General features: G+C 40.9%; 1 protein-coding gene and 1 non-coding gene across 7 annotated transcripts in view; one reads left to right on the top strand and one right to left on the bottom strand.

Annotated features, from left to right (window-relative positions):
* The window catches only part of HABP2 (hyaluronan binding protein 2), a 72,103-nt gene that overhangs the window by 16,713 nt on the left and 35,501 nt on the right, over window positions 1-19,889 (top strand). For 2 of the 6 annotated variants that reach the window (XM_039914318.1, XM_007667687.3), the window contains exons 3-6: window positions 10,115-10,212; window positions 10,381-10,499; window positions 13,834-13,887; window positions 14,686-14,752. In XM_039914318.1, the coding sequence (XP_039770252.1) occupies window positions 14,717-14,752 (36 nt within the window). In that variant the 5' untranslated portion in view covers window positions 10,115-10,212; window positions 10,381-10,499; window positions 13,834-13,887; window positions 14,686-14,716. Of the gene's footprint in view, window positions 1-8,453; window positions 8,534-10,114; window positions 10,213-10,380; window positions 10,500-13,833; window positions 13,888-14,685; window positions 14,753-15,999; window positions 16,018-19,889 lie in introns of those variants that run through there. The other 4 variants (XM_039914314.1, XM_039914315.1, XM_039914316.1 and 1 more) reach the window with 4 other exon arrangements.
* Window positions 5,102-5,212, bottom strand: LOC114817519. Its single transcript, XR_003765382.1, has one exon. It is a non-coding gene; the product is annotated as a U6 spliceosomal RNA (small nuclear RNA).

Below are 19,889 nucleotides of genomic sequence, written 5' to 3'. Positions count from 1 at the left end.
GCACTGGGATAGATGCAAGTTATTCTGGTTGGACACAGCCTGTTTCCCGCATGGGGTCACAATATTAATCCCTATTATAGAGATTCAATCATATTTATTAAGCATTTACTGTGTGCAAAGCACTGTACTAAGCATTTGAAAGAGTGCAATATAACAATAAACAGACACATTCTCTGCCCATAACGAGCTTACAGTCTACAGGGTGAGACATGCAGCAGTATCAATAAATAAATAAATAAATAAATAAATAAATAAATAAATAAATAAATAACAGATATTAATTATAGAAGAAGGATCTGAGGTAACAGAGACATGACTTGCCTAACAGCTACCCTGGGAGGATACGGGAGGAGAACCAGTGACAACAGGATACCCCAACAACTACTTTGAGAAACCTGGAATTGGGAAATCAAAAGCAGAAAGAGGACATAGTAAAACAAAGCTTCAAACAATGCTGCCTCCCAGTTAAAGCTCAGGAGCCAGTTGCTGAGTATAGACCAACATGACACACTGCTGTCAAGAAACAATTCCCCCATTTTGAGAAAGAGCTTCACAAGGTATGAAAGACAAGGAATCAAAAAAGAAAACAGCACCAGGTAGCGAACAGTAAACATAACACCACAACATGGAAAAACCTTTGTATGTGTGAGAAGCTGCGTGGCTTAGCGGAAAGAGCACAGGCTTGGGAGACAGAGGACATGGGTTCTAATCCCGGCTCTACCACTTGTCTGCTGGGTGACCTTGTGCAAGCCACTTAACTTCTCTGTGCCTCAGTTACCTCATCTGTAAGATAGGGATTAAGACTGTGAGTCCCAGGTGGGACAACCTCATTAGCTTGTATCTACCCTAGTGCTTAGAACAGTGCTTGGCTCATAGTAAATGCTTAACAAATACCACTGTTATTATTATTGTTATTATTATTACACACAATGTGACTGGAATCATGGGTTCCGCATTGACTTTTTACTTGTTACCTACAAATATATAGGTGAATTTCATCACCAATAGCATTGAATACAAAAAATACATATTTTATAATATATATATATGAATATATGGAAAGAGAGAGAAAGATAGGTAGGTAGGTAGGTAGGTAGCTAGCTAGAGCCATTAGGCTTTCTTCAGTGTATCGCTGCTTCGAAGTACCAAAGGGTCCCCTAGATGGGTCACTAATGTGTGCACAAATCATATAAGAGCTCATACTTTGGGCGAACCAATCCTCTAATGAAAAATCACCAGAAAACAATGGACGAGAACCACCAAAATAAGTCACTGACAAAGTGCAATTCTTTTTGAATCAATGTATCACTTTCAATCAACTTTCAGTCAAACTTTCAATCAAGTGAATCACTTTGAATCAAACCCTATCAAATTTGTGACAAGCTGATTGGAAACCGATGGTTAAAAAATGGACAGGCTTCCTTTCCTCTCTCCACGATGCCCTATCACCTCTCTAGTCATGCACCTGCTCTCCCGTCAATCAAATTTCTCCTCCCCTCCTGTGGCCTCTGCTCCTCCCACCTCTTTGCACTCTCCCTATTGCTTTGCTCCATCTTTCTACAGTCTCTCCCCAGTCTCTTCCCTCCCTCTTCCTAAATACTCCCAACCTTCTTCTCCCTCTTGTCCTTCCACATATTCTTAATAATTAATTATTATAATGGTATCTGTTAAGGGCTTACTATATTAAAGGTTTACTGTATGCTAAGCACTGTACTGGGGTACATACAAGATAAACAGGTTGGACACAGATCTCATCCCACATGCACTGCCATCTCCCCTGATACTTTCCATTCTCTTTACCATCCACTCACCCACCACCTTCTCCCTACTTGGCTAATAGGCATTAAAGCTAGCCAACTGCAGCCATCCCACTGGCCTGTGGAGGAGATGATAAAACCACAGAGATACAGGCTATCCCAAGTGAACAAGAGAGCAAAGACCCACAAAAGTCCCAGATCTCTAGTCACATCCCCAAAGCCTCAACAATGTTCCGTATTCTCCTAGTCAAGTCAGTGATGAAGTCTAGCTATTTGATATTGTTTTTATAGCCTTCATTATCATTATCTTCTAGGAGATTTTCAGCAGCTTCACCCTTATGAATAAAACATCAGATCCTTGTTCTTCACATTCAGTCAATAGTGATAATGGCCTTATTGATATGTAGATTTATTGCAGATGATAAGGTGGGTCGCTTAGGAAGTTAGCAATCGAACTTGGGATGACCTAGATGAGAGCGAGCTTAGTGGAAAAAGCATGACCTTGGGACTAGAGGACTTGGGTTCTAATTGTGACTCTGCCACTTGTCTGCTATATGACCTTGGGCAAGCCATTTAACTTCTCCATGCCTCAGTTATCTCATCTGTAAAATGGGGATTAAGACTGTGAGCCCCACATGGGACGACCTTGTATCTACCCCAGCATTTAGAACAGTGCTTGGCACATAGTAAGCGCTTAACCAATACCATAACTATTATTTTTATTAGAGAAAACAAAGGATGAAATTCAAGAGGGGCAAATGCAAATCAGTGCCTCGAGGGACAAAACACACACAGTTCAAAAGCACCTGCCCACCTGTGCTCATATAACTATGCCCACAAATTGGTGGAGTGCATCACCAAACTGTATAGCAAGGGCTGATCATTACTGTAAAGGTCAAGCACAAATGCAGTCGAACAATCCCTGAGATCATAGTAAGCTGGAAGCTGAATAAGAGTCAGCAATACTGTTTCCTCTTCCGACGAATTTCTATGGCACTAGGATGAATCGATAGGAATGGAACATGCAAGTGCTTAGAAAAGTGCTCTGCACTTAGTAAAGTGTTCAATAAATACCACTGACTGATTGAAGTAATCCTTCCAGGGGGTGAATGTGAGGAGGCTGGGGCTGGGAGTCAGAAAAACCTGGGGTCTAACCCGGCTCCACCAATTGTCTACTTTGGAATCTGGGCAAGCCACTTCACTTCTCTGTGCCTCCATTACCTCATCTGTAATATGGGGTTAAAGACTGTGGCCCCATGTGGGACATGGTCTGTTCCCAATCTGATTATCTTGTATCTACCCCAGCATTTAGTACAGTGCCTGGCACTTAGCACTTAACAAATACCAAGAAAAAAAAAAGACAGAAGGGATGACAGCAGGATATTACAAATTGCCATGTGGGATGAAAGAGATCACCTGCAAGCAGAAGGAGCACAATAAACTGCTTAGAGTCATAGGGAAATTTGGTCTCTTCCAAGCTTCCGAGACACAGTTGACTGTTAAGAGACCACGGCAGCAGACAGATCAGCCTGGCAAGCAGTAATTGGAAGAGAGGGTTCTCTCCTTGGGCAAAGGCTTGATAAAGCAGTATGACAAACAGCGTGGGTTAGTGGAAAGATCAAGGACCTGGGTCCTACTTTGGTCACTGGACCAAATGGTCTTTCTAAGCTCGTTGTGGGCAGTGAAGGTGTCTGTTTATTATTATACTGTACTCTTCCAAGTGCTTAGTACAGTGCTTTGCACACAGTGAGTGCTCAATAAATATAATTGAATGAATGAATGAAGTCCCTTCCAGCTGTACGGTTCTCTAATTCTACGTAGAAAATATCTAGAAATCTTCACCTTATCAGAATTCTGCTTTTGGCTTTGTTTCTACAAAATAGAGCAGCATAGTTACTAGGAATGATCTTGTGAATTTCGGGGGTGTTTTAGGTCTCATCAAATCCCTATGAACTCTATATTTTATTTTTGGAAGATATAAACTTGACAAAGTCTTGATCAACTTTGCCATAGATTAAATTTGGCAAAGTGGGAAGATGAAATCTGAAACTCAATCTTTCTACCAGACTTTCTCAGGTGGTTTTTTTTTGGCTTTTTATGGGGTTTTTTTTGAGCTGCCTAACAGAGGTTGGTATCCTTGTTCACAAAATCACAGTGGGGTGCGGTCCTTACACTTGAGTTCTTATCCTCAGAAGAATAATGATGGATCGCGGTGCAGAAGAGTAAAAAAAACTGCACCTACCATCTCCTGGAACCGACATTCTAAAACCCACTGGTGTCTTTTGACTTTGCTTCAACACCATCTCTGAGAAACCAGAGAACAAAACTTCAGTACACACATTTTAGGAAAATGCCTGTGCAAACATCATACCATGCTTTAAAAGTCCTTTTTTTCTTTCTAGCTCAAGTTATATGTACCTGGAAATCACGGAGGAATCAAGGAGGGCATATGATAAAACCAGAAGCTTAAGCTCTAAATGCTGCAATCCCTTTGTCTCCCAGAGTGATTTTTTAATGGCTCCCATTATTTCGCATATAAAACAAAAAGGTCTATCAGCTTAGAATCTTTCTAATCAGCAAGTTCCTTCTTACCTGTTTATTTTTCTGCCAAATACCAGCTCATAACAATAATAATAATAACTATGGTTTATGTTAAGTTCCTACTTTGTGCATTCAAGAGTCAGTACTAAGCACTGGGGTGGATACAAGCAAATCGGGTTGGACATAGTCCCTTGTACTACGTGGGGCTCACAGTCTCAGCCCCCATTTTACAGGTAACGGAATTGAGGCCCAGAGAAGTTAAGTAATTTATCCAAGGTCACACAGCAGACAAGTGGCAGAGCCAGGATTAGAATCTATGATCTTTGATTCCCAGGCCTGTGCTCTAACCACTACGCCATGCTGCTTCTTTACACTCCTTACAATGACTCTCCTACCAATCAGTGGCACTTACTGTGGGAAATGTACTGAACACTTGGGCAGTAGTAGATTAGATCCGTTTCCTCAAGAAATTTACAATCTGGTGAGGAGTTTACAATCTCTGCATCCATCGCTCTTAACCCTTTGCTCAGAAAATACCACTGCTATTATTACTGATTTGGCTCTTTTTTATGGTATATTTTAAGTTGCTGGGGTAGATACAAGGTAATTAAGTTGAACACAGTCCACATCCCACTTGGGACTCACATTCTTAATTCCCATTTTACAGATGAGGTAACTGAAGCACAGAGAAGTGAAGTGATCTACCCAAGGTCACACAGTAGACAAGTGGCAGAACTGGAACTAGAACCCAGATCCACTGACTCTGAGGCCCATGCCCTATCCATTTGGCCACAGTGCTTCTCAACAATATGGAAAGCTTCACAAATTTGAGTGTCATCCTTGCTCAGGGGCCATGCTCATCTTCTCTGTAAAGGTCCAATTTTATTATATATGCTGCTTCTTCCTAGAGATATTTTCTGATTAATATCTGCCACCTTCCCAGCAAAGCTGTCCACTCAGTCAACTCAGTATTCATGTATTCATCTGTATGTTTATATTTTTATTGATTGATTGATTGGTTATTTACCTGTGCCTGTTAATTATTTTGATTCTCTCACTTTAAACTCTGAATTATTTCTCAATTTGTATCCACTCTTCTCGCTCATGTCCCCTCAAGGGCAGGGATTGCATCTTGTACTTTAGGGCCTAAGGCATTGCTCTGCACACGATATTCTGCACAGCACTCAGGTGTATATCCATAATTTAGGTCTTTTATATTAACGTCTGTCTCCCCCTCTAGACTGTAAGCTCACTGCAAGCAGGGAACGTGTCTACTAACTCTGTTATACTGCATTCTCCCAGGTGCCTAGGACAGTGCTCTGCACAAATAAGCACTCCTAAATATGATCAGCCAATCAATAAAATCAAACATATTTATTGAGTGTTACTTTGTGTAGAGCATTGTACTAAGCACCCCGCACGCTCCGCTCCTCTGCCACCCACCTCCTCACCGTCCCTCGGTCTCGCCTATCCCGCCGTCGACCCCTGGGTCACGTCCTCCCACGGTCCTGGAACGCCCTCCCTCCTCACCTCCGCCAAACTGATTCTCTTTCCCTCTTCAAAACCTTACTTAAAAATCACCTCCTCCAAGAGGCGTTCCCAGACTGAGCTCCTCTTCCCCCTCTACTCCCTCTGCCATCCCCCCTTTACCTCTCCGCAGCTAAAGCCTCATTTTCCCCTTTTCCCTCTGCTCCTCCACCTCTCCCTTCCCATCCCCACAGCACTGTACTCGTCCGCTCAACTGTATATATTTTCGTTACCCTATTTATTTTGTTAATGAATTGTACATCGCCTTGATTCTATTTAGTTGCCATTGTTTTTACGAGATGTTCTTCCTCTTGACGCTGTTTAGTGCCATTGTTCTCGTCTGTCCGTCTCCCCCGATTAGACTGTAAGCCCGTCAAATGGCAGGGACTGTCTCTATCTGTTGCCGACTTGTTCATCCCAAGCGCTTAGTATAGTGCTCTGCACATAGTAAGCGCTCAATAAATACTATTGAATGAATAAGCACTTGGGAAAGTACAATAAAACAGAGTTGGTAAGCATGTTTCCAGCCCAAAACAAGCTTACAGTCTAGAGGGGGATGCATGATTAATTGATTGATTGATTGATTGATTGATTGATTGATGGCCATTCAACAAATACTGGTAATGGTTTTGCTTGTCATTTATTTTGACTGACTTGAGAAATTCGACAAGATTGTTAAGCTACTCCACGTTGGAATGATTGGTCAAGTCAGAGCTGAAAGAACCCCACCTGACTTTTTCCTCATCACTTTTGGAGTGAAGCAGGGCCATTTGCTTGGTCTGGTCCTTTTCTACCTTTTCAGCGTGATATCATAAATAGAGATAAATCCAGCTGGATGTTGGGACCTTTCGCATCTATTAACCAGAACATTTGAGACCAGGGTGAGTTATAACCTATCCTCAACCATGTCTCATGTTGCTCCAGAATATTCGGTCTTTCCATGACAAACTTCTGTGTAGTTTCTACGAGCAAGATGTCTGTGCTGAGATGACTCTTTTCCAAGAAAATTAACATTCAAGATTTGGATTGGGAATGAAAGCTCCTCTTTTTTGCCTTTGGCCAGTCCAAACTCTATGTACATGAGGACCAAATGTAGCCAGGGAATGTTTTTCAAAGTACTACCCCAAATTACAGATGTGAGTGTCCTTTTCCATATGTCTTTATTCTGCAATAAGGGTAAAAGTAGATCCACTTTTCATTCTGAGCCCCTCCCTTTCCCTGCCCTTTGCCAGGAGCCCCAGGAATGTGTTTGGTTTTATTTATTTTTATTTATTTTGGTTTTATTGCATTTTTATTTATAGACCATTTACATGGTACACATGTACCCTAGTCCCAAGTGACACTAGGGAAGTAGCCTCAGCAGTTTCCAGCAGTGAAAACGTAGTCTGTTGCAATTGAATATAGCAGGAAATTTTGCCTAGTGGATAGAGCACGGGCCTGGGAGTCAGAAGGCTGTGGGTTCTAATTCTGGTCTGCCACTTTTTTCTGCGACCTTGGGCGAGTCACTTAACTTCTCTGTGCCTCAGTTCCTTTATGTGTAAAATGGGGACTAAGACTGTGCTCCCTGTGTGGGACATGGACTGGGTCCAACCTGATTACTCTGTATTTATCCCAGCTCTTAGAACAGTGCCTGGCACAGAGTAAGTACTTAACAAATGCCATAATTATCATTATTATTGTTATTTGTCCATCAAATGATTTAAGAATGGCAGCCAATAGCCATGGGCAGCCTCATAAATGGAATGTGTTTAAGGACACGTAGAGTAGACTTTCTTGAGGTGAATATGCTTTATTAATATTCCTACACTGTCTCTATTTCACTTGTACTTGAGTTGCTATGATGTTTTTTGAAAATAAAATTTGGGTTTTTTTTTAATAGTTTTATTTTATACCAGATTTATTAAATGGTTGGGTCTATGCTAGCAAATTATCTGGTTAACTCATGTCCACAAAAAGAATATTTATCTAGATGACTGGAGAAAAATTTATTTTTTTGGACTTAACTATTAGGATCATTTGTTGTAGAGACATGCATGTTATTTACTGAGTAGTGATTCAAGAGCAGAAAAAAAGAGTCTTCTTTTAAAAAATCTTTGCCCACCAACATTTGCAGAATTGAACTTTAGTTTCAACTGTTTTTGCAGATACAAATATTTACAGCAGTTAAGACAATCGAATATTTTCTAAATATTTTATCTTGTTTATATGTAGAAAGAGAAAACTCCATGGTAGATAAAAATATTTGTAAAAAATGTTGACATAGTAGGCGAGAACTCTGTGAAAATGTTTGTTTTGATTTCAAATAGACTTGTAGTTAATATACTTTTAGACAAATGTTTTCCAAAACCTTTATACTGGATAAATATAGTATGTTTGTTTAGCTTTAGAACCATGTTACATAAATCCTGAAGGCTATATTCATACTATATTTGTCCATATTTGAAATAATTAAGCACTCCAAATTCTATTTTAAAGCTCACATTCAGTTTTAAAAGCCCAAGGCTTTGAACTTTATGTTTGTACCTCTGTGAATTTTAACTCTTGGTACTTGTTGTGATCCTTGACCAAGAATGAAACATTTTCCTCAAAATTTTCATTTCTCTAAACTCACCAGGTTGGTGATCTTGCTCAAGGTTCATCCTTGAAATGCTAAAATCTGAAACAACAAGATGGTGCCAAAAGGCAAATAAAAAGCTTCAGTCCCAGAGGTAAATATAGATGCACTTTCAGAGAAATGTTCACACAGGATGATTCTGATTTATTTACGTTTAACTCATCAATACGTTGTTTTATTAGAATTATTCCATGCCTAAGAAGAATTTTAAGTCTCCGTTAAGCCTTTAAAGCTTTGAAGATTATGGTAAAGCTGAGAGAATGAGGAAGGAGAAAAGATAAATAGTATAATGGGGATCATTAGTTGTGCTCAAGAGTAGATTTAGTGCTCTGGATAGACTAATACCTAGAGTGAAATCAATCCAGGACACTATTTCTGTGAAATGAGATTTCGGGGATGAGAGAAATCTACATTCTGAAGTGAAAATATTGGGGTGTTTAAAAAAAGAATAGATGGTGTTTTCCTCAGGGTGAAAGGACAGGGCCAAATAGTTGGAAAGAAGGAGATGTTTCTCTGAAGAGATGGACATTTGCTAGCTAAAAGATCATTGCGGGTCAAAGCCCTGACAACATCACTGGGACAGAAGGTGGGTGAGGACGAACAGTTCTTGTTTAGATTGTGAGTCCCCCAAGGGATAGGGATCATATCTGATTGTCACCTGTGTATTCTCTCCCAGTACCTAGTACAGTGATCTGCACACAGTAAATGCTTAATAAATACTATTACTACTATGGCTACTACTTTCTACCAGGACCAGGCTGGAGGGAGGGTAGGGTTTGGGAGGTGCTGGAATGGTGGGGATTGCTCATCATATTACACCGGGAAGATTGCACTGATTTGGCCCAAAGACATCCCTGCTTGGGGCAATGAGGAGCCTGAAATCTAGCCCCCCAGTAGGACTTTGTCAGTGTTATTGTTGAACTGTTGTTTTTGTTGAAGAGTTGATTTTTTTGGAATTTATCCTTATTGTTTTCCAGTATTTCTGCTCTCCCTCTACTCCCGTTATGATCAGCCAGCATGGCTCAGTGGAAAGAGCATGGGCTTTGGAGTCAGAGGTCATGAGTTTGAATCCCAGCTCTGCCACTTGTCAGTTGTGTGACTGTGGGCAAGTCACTTAACTTCTCTGTGCCTTAGTTCCCTCATCTGTAAAATGGGGATTAAGACTGTGAGCCCCACGTGGGACACTCTGATTCCCCTGTGTCTACCCCAGTGCTTAGAACAGTGCTCGGCACATAGTAAGCACTTAACAAATACCAACATTATTAACATTATTATTATCAGCCTCTCTGAGGGTCAGAAACTGGATGTGCCTATATCCTTATACCTTTCCCCAGAACATAGCCCAGTGTCCAGTACAAGGTAAGCGCTTTACAAATGCCAAAGCAAGTAAAGCCAGATGGAACCAGAGTGAGAAAGTAGCACAGCAGGAAGACAGAGAAGACATTTTAGTGATATGTAATCTAGCACTGACCGAAGGAAAGAACATCACCACCCTGTTTCAAATTAAAATATTGGACATAAAGCCATCTGGTTCCCTATCTGGACAGGGGACAGACCAGCTGAAAATCAGAATATCCAATTTAAAACCATATGTATAACCACCATATAGATAACTTTCTTCCTTTTTCAACATTGATGCCACTGATGATAATACTGAGTTCACTTGCTATTCTAGGAAGCTGGATCACCATAGAAGCCAGATGATTACCAACTATATCCTGTACTGCCAAGTGATTTTGTGGAAGGATTGGTTAGGGGAAAATTCAGATTCAGGTAAAGAAACTGTGCTTAGCTGTTGACTGTGTTTCCTTTCTTCTTCTCTCATGTCTTGTTCCAATCCTTTAGGTGGGAGCAGGAGAAATATGATTGGGTTTCGATGTCAACCTGCCTTGCTTCTCCTCCTTGCTCCTAACTCGGGTCCTTTTCCTCCTCTTCCCCCAGGCCCAGTAAACCAGTCAAATGGTGCTGGACGTCTCTTCCTCGGATACTGTTCCCCAGATGTCTGATCATCGGGCTCAGAGACAGTGATCTGGAGGTTAGGGAGATTGTAGAACAATGAGGTGAGCTTTGTTTGAGCAAGGGGATGCCTCTTGGCTGAGATCGGCTCCCAGCCCCTTGAAAATGATAGTCCTTCTAATGCACAGCAATGGAAGGACGTTTTCATGTTTTATTAATACACCTCTTTGAACAACGCTCCAGAAAAAAATAAAGTTTTGAAATATTCGCACCTTAAACCTAGAATGACAAGATACCCAGGCAGGAAGCTGTCTTTCTTTCGCCCAAGATTTGAAAATGGAACTTAAAAGTCTGGAATTACACTCAGATGCATTTCAGTCCTGTAATATTAACATTTTTTTTTATTGCCTGAACTATTTCCCCAGTCTTCCTTGACTCCCACAGCAGGGGCTCGCATATTATTTCCTACCGCGTCCCACCCCTGCTTTCAGAGCCTGGGATTTGAGGAGCTGCCCAACCATTTATCAAAGCTTTTTCCTTGGTCAGTAGAGAGTGCCTTGTCTGGTCTGGGCTCTCTGAAATCATCGGCAGCTACTTTTCTCGCCTTACCCACCCCTCTCACTTTTTCTTCCTCTTCTTTGTATCGAGTTATCTATTCAGAGGCAAGTAATCTTCACTAGAACTGCTAGGGTGGAGATCTTATCTCCAGTTAAACACTCAGACCCTTTCTTAGCTAAGCCAAATCTCTGTAATATATATGGGTATAAATGTTGAACAGTCCCACCCTTCTAGAAGGTGAATGCATGAGGCTGAGTGAAGTACCCTGAAATCTTTACCATGAGTGCTGATGAAAATTTTCTCAGTATAGGCAGTCTCATGTGTGTATGTGCATGTGTGTGTAAATACATGGATGATATGCCTACATGTCAGATGTATATACAGTGCATATTACATAGATATAACTATAATGTAGTTGTGAAACTGGTGTAAAAAGTGATCAAAACATTTGCAGTGATATATGTCTTCTTATACTTGAAAATAAACTTCTAGTGCGTAACTCCCGATATGAATGCAGCTATCCACCCAATTAAGTGAGCAAAAGTAAGACTGGTGAAATGTATTACTCTGTCTTCTCTCTCCTTTATTTTTTATTTAATGTGCACTCAATTATTTACGTTTTGTCTTTTCAGGAAGAGAAGATAGTGTAATTGGAAAGTAGGGAGTCATAGCAAATCTAATAGCTCTCTGTTGGGGAAGAATTATATCTAATTGTGTTTCGCTAGATATCCGTAAAATTAATGTGACAAGAAATCTGAATTTACCTTCCTGAAAGACACGTGCAACCATTTTTAACAATCAAATGATCTGGCAAAAGGTTGGACATTTGAATGGCCTCCTAAAGACATGGTATTCATTCCCCACTCCATATTATAAGTCCACTGCCTGATAAAGAAAGGTACTGAATTAATTAGCCTGATTTTCTAGCCATCTATGTAACTAAAGCAGTTGGCCTCCCTTGTTGTCTTCAACTGTCCATGCAACTTTAATTGGGTAATAAAACTGGGTTACAAAATCCTTCCCATGGTTAAAAAGGCAGAAGATCCTCCTAGCTATCAGTCAACTAATGCTATTTATTGAGTGCTTACTAGGTGCAGAGCATTGTACTAAGTGCTTGGGAGACTACAGTACAACAGAATTAGCAGACAGTTTCCTGCCCATAATAAGGAAGCATTATTCAGGTGTTTAGAGGAAGTGTCTTAGAAGGAGTGTAGAAACACCAAGATCTCCCCAAATGTTTTCATCAAACCCTTGAACCCAAACACTGAGTTTTAACCTCCCAGTGCTGCATTGGCCACATGAAGGCTAATGTCCCTCTACTGGAACTGAAACTGACTCCTGAAGTTGTAAAAATCCCACTTTCGAGTCCCACCACCAGTATCATTTTCTACTACCATTAAGTTGTCGTGTTCTGCTAATGACCAGTTAACCACACATGCACCTCATTTCCTATAATAGAAACTCTTTCCTTTCAACTGTCCAGGCATTTGTTCTTAGTTACAGGGACAGTTCAGAGGTTGAGAGGAAGTTATTTGAAGTAAGTGTTAATTTTGTGGTTTATTTTTAATGTCCTTGTGCAATGATGGGTTTTTTTTACTGGTCTGCAGACTGGCATTCCCCAGGAAACTTCCTGCAAAATAATTTCAGAGAAACAGTCCACAGAACTGCTATTGTATGATAATCTAGTGGTAGAGAGCAGGCTAGGTGTAGACTCCCTGGAAGGTAAGGTGGATGGCTGTGAAGTCTGTCTCTTAATAATTTATTTATCCTCTAAGGGAGATACCATAAAAATGCAGGGAGAAATCATTTGGAAAGTCCAGAAACCTGAGAAAAAACTAAGTTTACTTTGTAAATAACTATTCAAAAATTTACTATGCCTATAAGAAACAGAGGCTCTCATTCAAATGGGTAAAACCCAATCTTTTATACCCATCACTAGACTGTAACATGAAATAGAAGTGTCACCCTTAGAACTAAAAGGAACCTCAAAAGGCTATCAGGTGGTGCTTTTTACATCTATACAGATTGGCTAATTTGAGGCAGGTGTTTTTTGTTTTTTTTAAATAAGATCTTCTGTTAAAATTGCCAAGGTTAGGACTCCATGACCATCTTGGTAGATTGTTCCAGTGTTCCTTCAAGTTGTCGTGTTTTCAGTAGTGATCTAGCAAACTCTTTCACTCTAATTTAAATCTATTTCTCCATTCTTGGCTTTCCCCACGATCATAGTTCAGTGACTTATGAAATTATTCCTGTACTTGGATTAACTTCCCTCACTGAAAATAAAACAAGTTGTGAATCTAAAGTCGGGTAAGATATAGATCTGGGTGAAAAGATCTGGGGGGGTCTAGGTGTTGCTTGTATTGAGACTACTGATAACTGAGCATTTCATTTAGAAAGGATCCTTTTCTTAGTATTTTTTTTCAGGGGGGAGGGCACGTTAATCAATCAGTGTTTTTTACTGAGAGCATACTGTCAGGGCACTATACTAAGGGCTTGGGAGAGTGCAGTCAAAAAAGTTGGTAGATAAGTTCCCTGCTCTCAGGGAGTTCACAGTCTAGAAGGGAAGCCATAGGTAAATTATGGATATGTATGTAAATTCTGTAGGACTGAGGGAGGGTGAGTATCTAGTGCTACAAGGTTACAAATACAGATGCTTAGGCAATGAAGATGGGAGAGGGAGTAGGAGAAAAGAAAGCTTAATTGAGGAAGGCCTCTTGGGAGGAGGTGTGACTTTTAATAAGGCTTTGAAGGTGGGGAGGGTAGTGGTCCACTGTATGTAGAGGAGGAGAATTTCCTAGAAATATTCAAAGAAAATATTTTCCATGAGTTTATTGAAATCTTCCCCTTATAAACATGCAATTTTTATTTACTTAACCTCAGGTATAAAGTCACGTTTGGATAACAAATCAACAGAAAGACCATCTAAGAAGGGAGGTATTGCCTTTCTTTTATTCCTTCATTTTCTATGTAATAATCCCAGCACTAGTCACTGAGAGCCAGCCCTGACACTTCCAGGCAGTGGGATTCATCTTGCTTGGGAGGATAAAGTATTAATTTTTGCCTGAAATTTTGACTCATCTCTAAACCTAGCTCCTTTGGTCTCTCTGTATTCCATTTTGTCAACTCTGGAACAAATCTGAAGATTAGATTGACTTGAGTAGAACTAGGAGTATGAAACTCCTCTGTGGCCTTCTGGTCTGTGCTCCGAGAGATCCTAATTCAGTGATAGCAGTGCATACAAATTTCTCAACCCATTTATCTGACCAAGGAGAATGCTCCATTGTTTAATTCTTTCCCTAGGGGCATATTTAATTCACCATATCATTTTAAACATGATGGAACTCTCCCATCCTTTGTCATTCCACTGGCGTATTGTGTGCTGTGAAGAGAACATTGTTAACTGTTATTAATATCGCCATTCTTGCTTCTGAAACTTTGACTCCACTCTCACATTCAACCCTTCTGGTGGTTGTCAGACCTTAGAGAGAGCAGATCTAGTGGGAATCTCTTTCTCTCTCTGAGCAGCACTGCCACTTTTCTGGTTTTCATGTCAGCCTTCTAGAACCCCAGACCAAAACTTTTAGCTTTCTAAATTCAGCTCTGAACCTTTACAAGGCCAACCTTCCACCAAGTTAGCTGTTTACAAATTAAAAATGGAAAGAGGTTTGAAAAAAGTCTGCCACTACAGAATTACTATTGTTTTTAAAAGGAATTTCCTGTTTTCTTCTATAGGAACTCAGAAGACCCCAGAAATCTGTTAAGAATGAGCATTATCAGATCCAGGGATTTGTCCTGTGGGGTAGGTGAAATAACTCAAGCATTTACATCTATGTTTACAAATTATTCCCTTGGATTTTAATAGAAAGGTGGGAGGAAAAGATTCTTTTCACTGGGAGAAAAAGAAAATAGATGGATCTATTTTCATGGGCTCAACATCTGATAGAGGTTTAGGAAAGTAAATCATTAATGTATTGTTAATGAAAAGCAAAGGTAAACAGCCTGGGGAGAAAAGGAATCGATGGTTGTGAAACTGTAAACCCCTAAAAGAGACCCTTTCTGTAGCAGTTGCAGAGTTTCCAAGGCTGAGGGAAATCAAATAAATTGAAAAAGAGACTCCTGGCACATATGAGGTAGTCATGGAGTAAATACAAAGGCAGGCAACTTGAGCAGTGTAGAAGAGGGTAGGAGAAATTGTACTTTCTAGGGGAAGTTGCTAATGTCCTAGGGGAAATTGAAAGTGGACAAAAAATGGAGAGATGGCAAGCAGGGAGGGTAAAATTGGGCTCTGTGCATGTTGAGCTATATTGTAGATAATATTTAGAGATGAAACTGGAGTACAGTTAATACTGACCACAAGAAGCAAGTTTTCAGCTAATTTTAAAGGAGAAAAGAGGATACGTTCTTTTGATTGAGAAAAGATAGTTATACAATTTTCATTACAACCCTGTTTATTTAATGAACCAACTATTCTAAGACAGATGAAGCTTCAAAATCTCTAACTCCCTCCTCTTTTAGAAGTTGATACTGAGGAGGAAAAAACAACAATCAGTAAAACATATGTGGGTTTTTATCCAGAGATACTTAATAAATCAAAGAAGCACTTAAAACAATGAGCTTCACTCAGTCTAGGTAGCAGCTCTTGGCAGTTGCTAAGATTACAGACCAGAGTGTGTGGATTGGTGTCTTTGAATGGATGATTGATGGGAGGAAGAGATCAGAAAAGATGGTTGTAGGCATCCAGTGAACTGAAAAAAATTAAGGGGCAAGAGGAAAAGATTGAAACCCTGCTGAAAGATTAAAGAAAGGAAAGAAGTACAAATGAGCAAATCAATTACCGTGTGAAGATTCTAGGATGTTGTTTAATTCATATTGGGTTGTTCTATATTTGGTTTCCACAGTTTCATTTTATTGATATTCCTTATAGCTCACTTTCAGAATTCTGCCTGTATAAGTCAGCAATGAATGATCACTTGGGGAAAAGTGATTCAGAACTGGTGTGTGCGATAAATACTGAAATGAAGAGCTAGGTCTGGGGAAAGTCTTTCAGCACCATCATCATCAATGGTATTTACTGAGTACTTTTTTTTCAATGGCATTTGTTAAGTGCTTACTTTGTGCCAGACACTGTTCTAAGAGCTGGGGTAGATACAAAGTAATCAGGTTGGACACAGCCCATATCCCACACGGGCATCACAGCCTTAATCCCCATTTAACAGATGAGGTAACAGAGGCCCAGAGAAGTTGAGTGACTTGCCCAAGGTCACTCAGCAGACAAGTGGCGGATCTGGGATTAGAACACAAGTCCTTCTGGATCCCAGGCCCTGTGCTCTAGCCACTAGACCTCGCTGCTTCTCTCTGCTATCGTCTCTCTTTCTCTGTGCAGAGAACTGTACTAAGTGTTTTGGAGAGAACAGTACAACAGAGTTGGTAGGCATAGTCCCTGCCTACAATGAGCTTACAGTCTAGAAAGAATGCTGTTTTCAGGTACATGGGGGCATCATAATCTATGGAAGGACAGAGATGCCTAATGGAATTTCATCAGTTGGTACTGAGATGTAGAGCTGGGGACAGATGACCATTCTGAAACCTGACCAGTCTCAACTCTGCCCTAGGAGTGAGGACTTGAAACAGAGAGAAATTGCAGTCAGATCCAACAGGGCCACTCTCACTGGATACAGAGCACATGCACAGTCATCCTCTGTTGGATCCTGGGACTTATAGTCCCAGAAAAACAGAGTCTGCCATGCAGATTTTACTTTTATACATAAGACAGAACTAGTGTCACTTCCCTTGTCTAGATCCACTTTCCCATTACTACCCGAGGGTGCTGAAAAGGTGACTTGTTCAGGTTGAGCTCAGCTGGAATCTAGCCTTGCTGTTCAGGGGATGGCCTAGACCAGGTCACAACCCGGTCTTGCTCACTCAGGGCGCAGGGTTGAAAATGGTCATTTACTATTTGTTTAAGAAACAGAGGAAAAACGTCTGCCTCCTGGAATTTCATCCACATCTTGCATCAATCATGTAGTTTTGGTGCCGTTATCTCACTTCCTGTCATGAATTGGCACATGGAGCCCCCAGTGTGACGACAGTAACCTTTGAAACTTCTGAGATCTGAATCCAAGTTCAGGCCCCGATCTTTCCTTGGGTCATAGGTCGTATCCCTGGCTCAGTCTTTCCTCTTCTTCCTCCACAGTAAAATTATTTTCTGAAATTATGGAATCTTCCTCTCTCCCCTCAGTGCCAGTAATGCCATTTTCCAGATTTTTCTTCCTGCCACTAATACATCCTCTTATCAGAATTGCCATCAAGTGAGATCTTGCCCAGTTTTAGACAGGACAGAATATGTGCAAATATACAGTACCAACACTGCAATAAAGAGCAGTGATGTTGAGCAACCACTCAATATTTATTGAGCTCTTATATGTGAAGAACACTGTACTAAGCCCTTGGAGCGTACTATAGAATTAGCAGATATGTTCACTAACCATAACAACTTTATGGTCTAGACAGGGTCAAGGAATGATCAGTTTACTGGCATGATAAAAATAGAAGGACCCTCAAAGAGGAGAAGAGGGCATGCCCAGTACTATGCTGTGGAGATGGACTTCTCAAAGGAAATGAACTGGATCTGCAGCATTAGACATTTAGTTTTTCTGTTATTATGAAGCTTTGTCACTGGAAAAGGTAATTTAGGATAGGTGATAAGGGAACCCTCTTCCCTGGAGGTTTAATTTCCCCCCCCCAAAATTTATCATCTAGCTTGCATTAGAGAAGTAACCCTCCTGACAGAAGGAAAATGAATTAATAAGAACTTCCCAACATATTTCGATTAGTGGCCTATAAAACAGACAATTCCGAATCAAATTGGGCAATGGCAGTAGCTTCTTTGTGGCCTTTAGGGTTCAGGAGCACAGGCCTGGGAACCAGAGAATCTGGGTTCTAATCCTGGCTCTGCAACTTTTCTGCTGTGTGACCTTGGGTAAGTCACTAATTTCTCTGTGCCTCAGTTACCTCATCTGTAAAATGGGGATTGAGACTGTGAGCCCCTTGTGGGACAGAGATTGTGTCAAACTCAATTTGTTTGTACCTATTTTCCAGTGCTTAGTACAATGTGTGGCAAATAGGAAGTGATTGTTAATAATATTATTATTACTATCTTGGGGTATCTCTCTCTTCTTAGTTGCCTTCTTTCCTCCACATGTGAAGGTCCCCTTTCATAAGTAGAACTAGAGAGTGATAGATGCCAATAATTGACAAATTTCCTGAAGTTTCTCATTAAATTAAAAACTCCAACTGCATTTTTTTTGTACAATGTTCAGCACACAGTCGGTGCTCAATAGCTACTCTCAATCTTGCCACTGAAAGAAGAGAAGCAGCATGGCTTAGTGGCTAAAGCATGGGCCCAGGAGTCAGAAGGACCTGGGTTCTAATCCCGGCTCCACCACGTGTCTGCTGCAAGACCTTGGGCAAGTCACTTCACTTCTCTGGGTCTCAGTTCCCTCATCTGTAAAATGGGGATTACGAGTGTGAGCTCCATGTGGGAGGGACTGTGTCCATCCTGATTAACTTGTATATACCCCAGTGCTTAGAAGAGTGCTTGGCACATAGTAAGCACTTACTAGGTACCATAATTATTAATTATTTTCATTATTATCTGAGACAGAACTATTCTGGATAAAGGAAATGAAGTGGAGCAGCTGGAATTTTGAGTGGCTGCTGGACAGACCAGTCAAGAAAAGTGAATGGTCATACTGCTGGAGAATTTTCAGTCAATCAGATGAAGGAAGAAGGGTAGGACAATTAGCAAGCAGATGACCAGTAGCTCAAAGGGCCTAAGATAGAGAGAACAAATGGAGTAAGGGAGGTTGGTCTCTCAGTGTTAGCAGAAAGTGACATTAAGCAAGAGTTCCTCTGAGCAAGCACTATCCAGTGGCAGAATTTTCTTCACCATGCTAGAAGGAAGTGGAATCAGGGCGTTGGAGACTCCGCTAGGGACTCCCAAAATGGACTAATTTCTCTTCCATGCGTTTCAGCTCTGCCAAATTTCAGCAAGGGACTGGGGTTTCATTCTGCCCAGGTGTGGTCCAGGGTTAGGGTGAAGACAAAGGAGTGAGATAAAAGACTAACAGAAGATCTGGGCCCATCCTCTGGGGTTCACTTTCCTCCATGAACTAGGAGAAAATGAGTCCCATTAGCTGAGGGAGGGATGGGATGTAATATTGCCTCACTTTGGGTGACTGCTCAGTGAAATAGAAGATCTGGATCTTTCATCTTAGAGAAGTTTGGCCTAGTGGACAGAGCACAGGCCTGGGAGTTTGGGACCTGGATTTTAATCATTCATTCAGCCATATTTATTGAGCAGTTACTGTGTGCAGATCACTGTACTAAGCGCTTGGAAAGTACAATTCGGCCACAGATAGAGACAGTCCCTACCCAACAATGGGCTCACAGTCTAGAATGGGGAGATGGACAACAAAACAAAACAAGAAGACAGGCATCAATACCATCAAAATAGTTCATTCAATCATTGTATTTATGAGCACTTACTATGTGCTGAGCACTGTATTAAGCGCTTAATAGTAATACCTGTGTTTCTAGGTGGTGCATTTAGTACCAAAGTGCCTTACATTACTTAGTTATTTACTCCTCACAACACCCCTGCAAAGTAGGGTTTAGATATTATTAGTCCCAATTTACAGCTGAGGAAGGGGAGGTTAAGTGACTTGCCACAGAGGACATGTGCATCAGAGCTGGGACTCGAACCCAGGACTTCCAGCTTTCTGGCTTTTGGCTCTTCCATCATGCCACGCTGCCCACTCCACCTCAGCTGGCTGAGGTGCCAGCTCTGATCTTGGGCACCTCTGATCTTGGGCACCTCAGGTTCCTTATTTGTCAAATTGGGATTAAATACTTGCTCTCCCTCCTCCTTTGACTTT

This window comes from Ornithorhynchus anatinus, chromosome 16, assembly GCF_004115215.2.
Source record: "Ornithorhynchus anatinus isolate Pmale09 chromosome 16, mOrnAna1.pri.v4, whole genome shotgun sequence".
Classification (NCBI taxonomy): domain Eukaryota; kingdom Metazoa; phylum Chordata; class Mammalia; order Monotremata; family Ornithorhynchidae; genus Ornithorhynchus; species Ornithorhynchus anatinus.
Note: the sequence above shows the minus strand (reverse complement) of the source record. Positions and strands in the feature narration are given on the sequence as shown.